The sequence below is a fragment of the Numenius arquata genome, chromosome W (genome assembly GCF_964106895.1).
Source record: "Numenius arquata chromosome W, bNumArq3.hap1.1, whole genome shotgun sequence".
In the NCBI taxonomy this organism is placed as follows: Eukaryota; Metazoa; Chordata; class Aves; order Charadriiformes; family Scolopacidae; genus Numenius; species Numenius arquata.
Window position 1 is genome coordinate 28,076,198 of NC_133615.1, and position 12,333 is coordinate 28,088,530.

The window sequence follows — 12,333 nt, forward strand, 5'->3', positions numbered from 1 at the left end:
AAACTGGTCTGGGTTGTTAAAGGTGAGCATAGGAATGATGGCTTTTGGATGTGATTGGGAAGAGAAGGATCACCTGTTTGGAGCAAATGTCTTTGAGAAAGAGCACATGCCTCCCTTAGCTATTAGGAAACACCCTTTATCACCCAACAGAAACAACTTTTGTCCCCCAAAGTGTTTGATGCATCCCTGATCTTGGACAGAAGGCCAAGCCTCTGGCTGTACTGGTGTTATGGTGTCTGTGGAATTTGGACTTCTTGATGGTGCCTGTGTCATGTTAGTACTGCAGAGACAGGCCAGCTGTGTTGCCCCTGTGTTACATGGCTGGTTTGGAATGGTGTGGGCTGTGCTCAGAGTGCTTGCAGCACAGAGTGTACCTTGGGGCTGGGACATCTGCAGGTACCTCAGCTCAAGGAGGCAGCCCCAATCCCTTGCTGTCAGCCAGTGCCACCTGAAAGAGGACTCCATGAATGTCAGGCTGAATATGGCCTTTAGTCATGTCTGCATTTCCAGGCATTAGCAAAATTGTCCCCTGCCAATCTATGTGCTACTGTGTCAAGCAATTACCCTTTTCAACAAAAAGGTACCTAGATCCCTCATCTGAACAGTTGCACTGTAAATACCTCAGTCCAGGGTGTTATCTGGCTGATTCTTCTCACCTACCACCTTGGACAAAGACCTCCAGCCTCCTGCAGATGTGAACTGTGGTCTGATCTCGCTTTTGATTTTGGCCCTGCTTTCAGTTCCCCCTGCCAGGAGATAGGTTTGGCCTGTGTCCTTTCTCATTCCCTGCTGTCCCTAGAGATACTTTAAATGAAGGTTGAAACTTTGAAGGTTTTGAGTCATGCATGGGATGTGATGGTGCATGCAGGTGTAAGTGGAACAGTTGCAGGCACTGGTCAGCAACTGGCCCTGATGTGAAACAGAGAGGGTAATTTCTATCCCTTCTTCTGCTAGCTGTGGCTCCGTTGCACAGATCATGCTCAGCAGAGGGACTCATGAAGATTTCTTGACTGTCAGCCTGGCCTTTGGCTTTGCTGTGATTCTTGACGTTTTGATCTCAGGACAGGTATTAGGTATGCTGTGGCTCCATGTGGACTGGTTCACTTGTGACAATTGTTGTGTAGGCCTAGATGGCTGTGCTTTTCCTACATGGCACTGGTATGGAAAGTGGTGTCCCTTGGCTCATCTCTGGGACTCAAATTCTGCCTGTAAAAGTGCACTAACCACAAACCTCTCTGCAGGTGGACATCTGAATCCAGCTATCACTTTTGCCATGTGCTTCTTGGCCTGGAAGCCATGGATCAAGCTACCAGTTTATGCCCTGGCCCAAACCCTGGGGACTTTCCTGGGAGCTGGCATAGTCTTTGGGCTGTACTACGGTAGGTGCAGAAACTGTCTTGTGTTTGTTGGGGTGAGATGGATGCTCTTCATGACTTGCTGCAGGGAGGATGGTTCCCAGATCAGAGAGAAGCATTTTCTTGCAGAGCAGAGATCCGAGAAACCTCCTTACTGTGTTTCTGGGAGGGTTTTCCTGTTCTGATGATGATGGTTGGCCTTCAGATTTATTTGAACCCAGCATTGTCAATGTGCAAGTCTTTGCCCTTGAGTAATGATCACTGTAACACAGACCACTGGATGCCCCCTCTTGTAGGTACTATCTGGATTAAAACAGATCTTTTGGAAATGTGAATGATACACTAGCGATGGAGACTTTATATCTGTGTATTGTTCCAGAGCCACTTTATCCTTCTTGGTTTAAAAAAAAAATAAAGACTTCACCATGGATGTCTTCTGTATTTTCTTGTGTTGGCTTCCAGACTATGGGACTTCTAGCAGTTTTTGCTGCCCTTACCGGAGTGATTCTATACCTTGGAAAGCAGCCTAGAAATCCAGTCCCTCATGCATCTATTCCTCCTGAGTGGTGTTCCTCATCACAGGGCAATATTCAGTGGGCAAGAACTGACTCTGTGCTGGAAATTGCTCTTCCTCAAATAACAAGGGTGACATTTTTGACTCCGATTTTGCCTCCTGATGTCTGTTTCTGACAATAGAAGCAGTGTTCCCTGTAACCTCCACCTGAAGGGAGGAAACTGCCCCAGCAATAGTACCAACTGTTTTTCACTTTAGAAAGAAGCAGGGGGACCTACCTTTATCTCTGTAAACATCAGGACTCCAGTTCAACACCAGTTACCTTTCTACTTGGTGGGTTGAAGTCTCCTCTTCAGAAGAGTTAATCCCATTTTAGCTGCCTAAACCAGGAAGTGTCTGTTTTGTTGGTTTTTTCCTCCACTGACCATGGAGGGAATCTAGACAGCTCACCTAGGTTATTAATCCAGCCTCTACATAGTGGTAGGCAAGGGGCTGACTGCTCTACAAGGCAACCCTGAGAGGTGAAACTAACTGTGTATTGGCTTAGAGGAAAGTACAAGATCAGTCCAAATCCTGTTTTCTGCAGATCAGATCCATAGCAGTATCTTGTGTCTTGATACCAAGACTGATACCACAGGAATTTGGGTACCTTTGGGAGAGATTTGGAGTCATCTTAGTGTTTACTTTTGGCTCTCCTTCCTGGTGCCTGGCAAACAAGAAATATTAGGAACAGGAACTCAGGCCATCTGCATCTGAGCCTGATTTGTAAAATGCTGTGGTGGATCATGCCCTAAGTTTTCCAAATGAATGTTTGCTCTACAGCAAATGGTTTTGCAACACATAGCAATGGGGTGCTCAGGGAATTATATCTCAATATCCTTGGCTCTGTGGAGCCTACATTTTAGTCATCTTCCAAGCAGGGTCCTCTCTCTGATGTGTGTTGGAAAATGACCGTCCTCTCTACCTTTCTTCCCCACCCCCAGATGCCATCTGGGCTTTTGGCAGCAACCAGCTCTATATAACAGGACAGAATAGCACTGCTGGTATCTTTGCCACCTACCCATCTCAGCATCCGAACATTGTGAATGGATTCTTTGACCAGGTAAGAGGGTGCTGGGAGGATGAAGGTGTATTTGAAGAGGAATCTTTTGGGGTGTTTCTGGGCCTCTCCTTTAGTTGCAATTTAAAGAGAAGATATCCAGAAAGGATTTTAGAGCTCACACAGGTATCTCACTTGCCCATAGGAAGAGCAGAGCCAGAAAGGACCCTTACTGCAAGAAGGCTTGTGTTAAGGGCATTAACCAGTGGTACAACACTGGCCAGGATACCTGTGAAAAGGATACCACTTGCTCTGAGCCACTGAAGAGCCATAGTGTGAGGAAAGATGGCTCTTCCTCACTTCCACTGTACTACTGTGGCTGTTGTACAACCCAGAGGTCAACTGGGTGTGGAGTGGTGGCTGGTGTTGGAGGTGACTGTCTCCTTCTTAAAGTTGCTATCAACCACAAAGGGACAGCAAGCCACCCAGCCGTGGCAGGTTGGGAGCAGGTTCAAGAAGATGTCTTCAGCTTTTCTGGCTGCTTAAAAAGTTATTCATAGCTCTTCTGTGGGTAGGGGAAAAAGGTGTGAGCCTGATCAAGCCTGTGGGCTGTCAGGAGGAGCATGTTCCACTATCCTATTCCTGTGGGTGCTCGGTCTATTGTGGTCTGATAATGCCATGGGATGACTTAGTGCAGCTCTTAGTTTAGAGAATTAGTCTTAAATGCATGGGATTTCAGAGGAGTTAAACTGGTTAAAAGATTAATCTGGATTAAATTCTTTTTCTTCCCCCTCCCCAGTTCATTGGCACTGCCTCCCTGATTATTTGCATTTTGGCTATCATTGATCCATACAACCACCCTGTCCCCATGGGGCTGGAGGCTTTCACAGTTGGCTTTGTTGTCCTTGTTATTGGAACCTCCATGGACTTCAATTCTGGCTACGCTGTCAACCCTGCCAGGGACTTTGGGCCTCGTCTCTTCACAGCCATTGCTGGTTGGGGCACTGAAGTGTTCTGGTAAGTGTTTGCCAATGAAAACCTTCTGCATCAAGGGGGAAAAAATTACAAGTCCAAATAGGTGATAGCTCTGGCACTTTAAAGTGTCTTAGCACTAATGAGGTATCTTTGGATTGTATAAATGTTTTTAAAAGATACTGTTTGCTCTGCTCCAACTTTAGAAATCATAGAAGCTGGGCAGTTCCCAGCGGTGAGAGCAAATGATCGAACTTTGCTATCAGGAAGGAAATCTAGGAGCATCCATGAGAAGTTCAAGTGCACCTTGACCATGAGCCTATCATAATTTTTTTTGGTGGTAGAAAATGGGGAGTGTTTGTTATACTTGGATTTTGTTGTTGCTGGAGGCAAATAAGAGAGCCATGAGCAATACAGGCTACATGCTATCAAGGGCTGCTTTCCTGCAAGCAGTGGGAGGGAAGTGAAGATACCTAATTCAGGCACTGCAACAGTTTTTCTCCTTTCTTGGTGGAGAGACAATCTTGGAAGTCCTGGAAGTAGCTGTTCTGAATTGCTTGTCACCTGGACTTGCAGTGGGGGGCTATATCTGCCTTGGAAATTGCTGTGGATATGATGGTACTATTGTCTTTTGCAAGTCAATGGTGATGTTTGGAGATGACCAGATCTTGAATTGTTCCAGATCCAAACACAAATATCCCAGTGCTTAGGCTGCGATTCTTACCTTGTGCACTTTCTTTTTGTTTTCCAGGACTGGTAAGAAGTGGTGGTGGGTTCCAGTTGCTCCTTTCTTTGGGGCCATTGTGGGAGTGATGGTCTATCACCTGATGATTGGATGTCATGATGAGCCTTCTCCATCTGCCTCTGAGCAGGAAACAGTCAAGCTGGCTAATGTGAAGCACAAGGAAAGGGTCTGAGAAATCTGCCACCCAGATCTGGCAGACATTCATTACTCAAGAGTGTAGTTGGCAAAGAGGAGGAAGGAGTTAAGAAGAGCTTCAAGAACAACAGGAAGAGGGGATTTTTTCCTGTCTTGAGATATTTTAGATATTTTTTTTGTCTATATCCCAGATGCATTTGCTTTAGGCATTTTCCTGTGAGCCTTTCCCCAAATGCAGTATCGCGTATTTTTTCCCTAGTAGAAGGGGGTTGAGGACTGTAGGAGTCAGGAGAGAAGTGAGCATTGCTGTCCAACAGCTCCAACATGGGTCAGTTGTTAAGGAATCTGGAGCTCTTCTGGGATGTGTTCCTGGTCTTGCCTGTGGCCTTGGCAAACTGCTTCCCTCCAAACCTGTGTCCCCATCTGTAGAGTGGGGATCATGCAAAAGTTAAATTGTTTTGTTAGCAAGGAATGGAAACTCCTACATCCTGGAAAAAAAAAACAAACCACTTGTGATTCTACAATGGATCAAATTCATGCTTGGTGTTGCTCTAAATTCAATGACTTGGCACCAGGAATGAACTCGTCTAAAGGATTTTTATTGGGCAAACTATATCTCCCATGAATGCCCAGAACATCATATCAATCATCTGATCCATAATGTCATAGCAGAGAGTGAGAATGCACTGGATTTTAATTTAATATTAAGACAAAATGTTTACAAATAGCTTCACCCTGGTATTATAATCACAATTTTTAATATTGCCAACTCCTAGAAGATAACACATAGGAAATCCTTGTTCTAGCCAGGAGCTAACCTCGACAGAAAACTTGGCTCCCTGTAGCAGCCTTTCTAATTAATCAGCTTTGTATATAAACTGCAAGCAGCTAATAGCCAAGTTCCACTGGAAACATGGTGTTGCTGAAGTTGTGTATGTTCATGTAAAATACACAATGATGTTTTGATATTGATTCAGAGAATGAATGGTTAAACATCGTTAGTGTAGATTTAGTGCAGCTTGGCAAAGAACAGAGCTCGGAGCCCAGCATTCCAAGATAAGGAACTGGCCTTGTGTTGTAAGCACAATGTATAAGATAGTAGGAACAGCCTGCACGCTAAGGAGGAACCCAATTGGCTGGGTGAAGTATCCATCTGGTCGGGACCAGTTCTGCGGTTTGGGGTCCAACCAGCTCAGCATTCTAAGCCAAAGGTAAAAGTACATGGTGAAGAAGACTATGAGCCTTCCTCCAGAAGACCCCGGCCCATGACCACCGGACGACAGTACGCATGCGGCAAGGGGAGGAGACTTATGATAATGAGTTCCTAGAAATAATTAGAATAGTAATGCCTTTTCTCAGAATTAATTATAATAACCCAGCCCACCTTAATGAATATGTATGCTTTTTATCATAAATAGATGCTTGTTTTACGACCCGGTGTGCAAGTTTGGAGGAGCGATCCCCCTTGCACCCGGCGCCGCAATAAACATGCCTGCTTTATAACTCTTCGGGAGTTGTAGCATCTGTTTCCGTGTGTCAATTTGGCGACCCAGATGGGACCCTCTCTGTCCGGCTGCGGGACCTGCTGAGGACGGGACTCCTCTTGGTGCCCCCGAGATTTCTCGGGAGGACTCACCCAGATCACCGCGGGGACAGACAAGGACCATCATCGGCGGACCAGGTATGTTATAATTGGGTAAGGGGATACCTGTAAGTCGTGAGGAGACGTCCTACGCGAGGTAAAGAGCATTGGTGCTCGCCCCTGGGATGGTGGGGTTTGAGTCCCCATAAAGTAGTAGCAGGGTGAGTGCTGCACCCTGTGGAATGGTAACCTGGGTCTCCTAGTCTTGGTGACGGGAATTGCATGCGGCATTGCCATAATCATGGTCATCTGTTGTATCTGTTGTAAAAATCCGGTACCGTGTATTATGATCTAATTTATGCTGTTTGGTGTGGACCTGTGGCAAACGGTTAATGGTTTACGATTTACATTTTACGGTTGATTAGTGTTCTAATCTAAACGTTCTGTGGTATGAATGAGGAATGTAATGGGCCCCTCTGTGTGAGTGAGTGTCTGCACTGTATGAAGTGAGACGCAGCACAGCTGCGGAGTGAGTGTGGAGTTCTGATCCACGGTTCCGTGTGCTCTGCGAGGAGAGCAGCCGGAGACGAATGAAGTGTATGACGGACTACAGAACAGTGTTACTTGAACCGTATGTTAGCTTTTGGTGTCCTATACACAGACCTAGGGATTTTTCATGCAATCCAATCTTTGTTTTCAAGTGCTTTGGTTGTGAACAGGAAGTTTGGGTACAATTTGGAGATGATTTTTGGTGCACTCGGTGCCAGGGGAACTGGTCTGACTGGGATAAAATTGAGCATTCGGACAAATTAAAGCGAGTAATCTGTGGGAATTTGGGGAGTATTAAGAATCAGTAGAATTTGTGCAGCAAGGGTGTAGCCATAGAGTTGTCTAAATATTGTAGGGGGGGAGTGTAGAAAGGGGGGTTATAAAAAAGCCCTTCGGATGGAGCACGGACTAGCATCTGTCTGCTCTGTAAGCATTATTGTCTGTTTGTTCATGTTAAGTGTTTAAGTTGTCGCAAGTATATTATTTCTTTTGGAGGAATCTTAGTGATTGTTTAGAGTTTAGATGTATCCGTTGCAGGATAAGCACACCCTTATACGGTTTACCCTGGGTTGGGTTTTGTTGTTGTTGATATAATCAGGTCGTATTTCTTAGTTGAAAGATAGGCAGACATCATGGGAAACGGACAAAGTGGTGGAGTATTGAAGAAGAGCCCTTTAGGCTGTATTTTGGCTCATTGGAAGGACATAGGACGACCGCCAGGTGGGAGTGTGGATAAGAAGACTTTGATAAAGCATTGTAATCAATGGTGGCCCTTGTATAAAATAAATGATGGAGAGAAATGGCAATTAATGTTGTTTTTGAAGAGAGAGGGGAAGTGGGATGAGGTCTCGTATGCAGATATGTTCTTTACCCTCCGAAATCATCCCGAGTATCGAACAGACTGTGGATTGACAGCCCCACAGGACCCAATGGTGTTAGCTTTAGAAAAGGAGAATAAGAAAGAAGGAAAAGGAAAGTTGAAGAGATGTTGCAGCAAGTGATATCCGGAGAAAGTTGAGGCCGGCAGAAAGCAGAGAAGCATGGAGAGTGTTAAGACAGAAGGAAAGACAAGTGGGAGTTGGTAGCGGCGCTACAAGAGAGTAAAGGATTTGGAGGTATGGGAAACGAGCGTCCAGAGAGACGGAGAGGGAAGAGAAGAATACAGGCCCATGCAAAGGGGGACTGATGAGGACCTGGGGAATCTACCCTAGCGGATCCACTGATTACATTAAAGCTAGGGAAAAAAAAAAAAACAGAGCATGGAGTTTCTAGTTGACACCGGAACAACGTTTTCAGTCTTAAATCAAACTTTGACACCTGTAGATGATGACTTACTTTGTAATGGTAAGGGGAGCTACTGGCCAGAGTGAAAAAGTGTATTTTCTAAAACCTCTTAAATTTAAATTAGGGAAACAATTGAAGATACATAAATTTTTATCAGAAATAAAATTTGAAAAAAGGGAAAGTGGAAATTTGAGTGGGAAATAACCAGCTAATCAAAATTTTGAGTTTGGCCCTCATAAATACTCCTGTTGGCTCAGGAGTACCTGAGGAAATTCTGAACCAAGTGTATCTGGGAGTATGAGCCTTGGAGATGCCGGGAAAGGTGAAAAATGCCTCTCCAATAATAGTCAAACTCAGACAGGGAGTGCAGCTTGTAAGGATTAGACAATATCCCCTTAGAATGGAGGATAGGGAAGGAATCCAACCAGTAATCGACCGGTTCGTTAAGTATGGGCTGTTAAAGGAGTGTGAATCAGAATATAACACTCCTATTCTACCAGTCAAGAAGCTGGATGGCAGTTATCGAATAGTACAGGATCTCAGAGCTATTAATAAAATTGTTGAAGATCTGCACCCTGTCGTGGCAAACCCATACACATTATTAACTAAATTAGTACCTGAATTGGACCTGAAAGACGCCTTCTTTTGCCTACCTTTGAGCCCAGAAAGCCAGCTGCTGTTTGCATTTGAGTGGGAAAACCCAGATTCTGGGAGGAAGACACAACTAACATGGACTGTGTTACCACAAGGGTTTAAGAATAGCCCCACTCTTTTCGGAAATCAATTAGCCAAAGACCTGGAACAATGGGAGCGGCCACATAGAGCTGGAGTAATGTTACAGTATGTAGATGATCTATTGATAGCCACCGAGACAAAAGAACTGTGTATAGTATGGACAATTAGTCTGCTAAATTTCCTTGGACTTAATGGTTATCGAGTCTCTCCACAGAAAGCCCAAGTAGCTCAACAGCAAGTGACTTACCTCGGATATGAGGTAACTGTGGGCCAACGGACCCTAGGGACAGCGAGAAAGGAGGCTATCTGTCAGACCCCTCGACCGCAGACAGCTAAAGAGCTCCGCACGTTCCTAGGAATGACGGGATGGTGTCGCCTATGGATATATAACTACAGACTCATGGTAAAACCGCTCTATGAACTACTAAAATCTAACCCAAAAGACCTCATCTGGAATGGGGAAGCAGAAAGAGCATTCAGTCAGCTAAAGAAAAAGTTAATGGACGCCCCCGCTTTGGGGTTACCAGATACTACTAAACCCTTCTGGCTGTTCTCTCATGAGAAGCAGGGAATAGCTCTAGGAGTCCTAGCCCAAAACCTGGGACCATGCTGAAGGGCAGTGGCATACTTCTCTAAACAGCTTGATGAGGTAAGCAGGGGCTGACCTAGCTGCTTGAGGGCAGTAGCAGCAGTGGTGCTAAATATTCGAGAAGCACGTAAGTTTACACTGGGCCAAAAGATTACAGTAATAGTATCTCATACTGTATCAGCGGTATTAGAGGTAAAGGGAGGACACTGGCTCTCACCACAAAGGTTCCTTAAATAACAAGCTGTCTTAATGGAACAGGATGATGTGGAAATAGTGGTTACTAACATTGTCAATCCAGCATCTTTTCTTAGCGGGACTACAGGAGAACTCATGACTGTCTGGAAACAATCGAAGCAGTCTATTCCAGCCGACCCGACCTAAAAGAGGAGCCACTGAAAGACGCTGAAGATTCCTGGTATACTGACGGAAGCAGCTTTGTTCGACAAGGCGTCCGCAAGGCGGGATATGCGGTAACCACTGCAGACCAGGTAATAGAATCCAAAGCCCTTGCCCCAAACACCTTAGCACAGAAAGCGGAAATAATAGCCCTAACTCGGGCATTGGAACTAGCCAAAGACAAGAAAATCAACATTTGGACGGACTCCAAATACGCTTTCGGGGTAGTCCATGCTCATGGAGCTGTATGGAGGGAAAGAGGACTCCTCTCTACTCAAGGGAAACATATAAAACATGCCGAAGAATGTCGGAGATTGAGAGGACACGGACTCCTGAAGGTGGTAAATCAGAAGACCCTTTATTGCTTATCCTACCAAATTATATAGATGCATTATTATCCACGCAACAAGTACACATAATTTCTATATTTTTGATTGGTTGCTATCAGTTCTTACACTAATGCGAGGCTTAACATGATTGGTTATCAGGATCCTGTTCATCGCCCACAAGATCCAGCTCCCTTCCAGCTTAGTTCCTCATTAAGCGCTGAAGCAATCACTCTAGTTCCCATTTTTCGTCCTTCAAGGCCTGCAGTTATGTCAAGGCCTGCAGTTATGTCAAGGCCTACAGTTCTTCTAAGTCAAACCCCATAGAAGAAATTCTTAAGCTTCTGGAAGCAGTGCAGTTACCCAAGAAGGTGGCTATTATGCATTGTAAAGCTCATCAGAAAGGGAGCACTGCTCAGGAATTGGGCAACGCCATAGTGGACCATGAGGCCAGAAGAGTGGCGGAGAAAGGTGATTTGGAGGTGCAGTCTCTGGTCCCAGACGGTAAAATACAAATTGATTGTGAACCCAGGTATTCTAAAGAAGATCAGAAACTAATTGAAGACTTAGGTGGAAAATTGAAAAAAGAAAATGGGCTAAAACTCCACAGGGAAAAATAATAATACCATTTGCATTGTTGTGGGCTGTAGTCATGGCAGAGCATAGAAAATCCCATTGGGGAACAGAGGCTCTGTATAAATACTTGAGCCGGCTAATATTCGCCTGAAACCTGTATACCACTATTAGGCAAGTAACACAGCAGTGTGAGGTATATTTGCAGAATAATCCCAAAACAGGCCCTAAAGCCCAGCCTGGACAAATAGGGAAAGGAAATTATCCAGGGCAACAGTGGCAAGTTGATTTTTCAGAACTCCCAAGAAAAGGGGGATTTTGATACCTGTTGGTCTTGACGGATACCTTTTTGGGGTGGCCAGAAGCATTCCCTTGCCCAACTAATAAAGCTAGGGAAGTAACCAAGGTACTGTTGCAAGAAATAATACCAAGATTTGGGGCTCCTGCGATAATCTCATCAGATCGGGGGTCACACTTCATTGCAAAGGTTGTTCAACAAGTTAGTAAGCTCTTAGGAATAGGCTGGCAGCTACATACCCCATATAATCCACAATCAAGTGGTCAAGTGGAAAAGATGAACCACCTAATTAAGCTGCAAATTGTAAAACTAGGCCGAGGCCAGTTTGCCTTGGCCTCAATCATTACCTCTGGCACTCCTGAGAGTTAGAACTAAGCCCAGAATGAAGGAAGGGCTAAGTCCTTTTGAAATACTGTATGGGAGACCCTATATTGTGCAGGCGGGAACATCAACTGAAATCGGGAATGAAGTATTAACTGATTATATAATAAGCCTGCAAAAACAGCTTTGGGAAATAGAGAAGCTGGTCTTAGGAACTAGAGCCCGAGGTCTCGATGGGCCTGTACACAATATCGAACCGGGAGATTATGTGTATGTTAGATCTCTTTCAGATTCACCTTTAAAGCCGAAATGGGAAGGTCCATTCCAGGTGCTGCTGACTTCTCACATAGCAGTCAAGATTAAAGAACAAGCCTCGTGGATACATCATACCAGAGTGAAGAAAGCCCCTAAACCTAAACCACGATGGGAATCGATGCCTACTGGACCTTTAAAACTTCGTCTCCGAAGACAGTAATTTGGACTCTTGTAGCCTTATTGTACTGTGGCTTAGTAGGTGCATCCATTAAGGCAAATGCTTACGTATCCCTTGTAAAGAGTGTTGTAAAATATACCAATGTTAGTGACTGTTAGATATGTGGGCAAGCTGATGACTTTAATTCTCCACTTTTTGGAGTCCCCGTAAGCAACTGGACAGACATAAATCCATATGAAATGCTTAAAACCTCAAATTCCTGTTGGACGGAAAGCTCTACATTAGAGCAAGTAACCTATACATTAGCATTAGTAAACTACTCCGTGCCGTACATAAGTTACAACACTTCAGGGAGCATCGTTAGGGCAATTTAGCTGTACGGACCTAGGCAACTGGACCACAATAGCTTTGGTCAAAGGCCAGAAAATTTGGGAACATGCAAAGGTCTTACACCAAGTGGTCCAAGATGGTGCTTCTTTAAGTTTTA

The 12,333-nt window shown here is 44.8% G+C and overlaps 1 protein-coding gene across 1 annotated transcript; it reads left to right on the plus strand.

The window, feature by feature from the left end:
• The first annotated feature begins 862 nt into the window (after positions 1 to 862).
• Positions 863 to 4,797, plus strand: LOC141476815 (aquaporin-3-like). Its single transcript, XM_074165607.1, has 6 exons — positions 863 to 870; positions 955 to 1,073; positions 1,242 to 1,379; positions 2,853 to 2,971; positions 3,708 to 3,925; positions 4,632 to 4,797. Exons 1-6 carry the CDS (start codon positions 863 to 865, stop codon positions 4,795 to 4,797), a joined length of 768 nt encoding a protein of 255 aa, XP_074021708.1.
• The last annotated feature ends 7,536 nt before the right edge of the window (positions 4,798 to 12,333 follow it).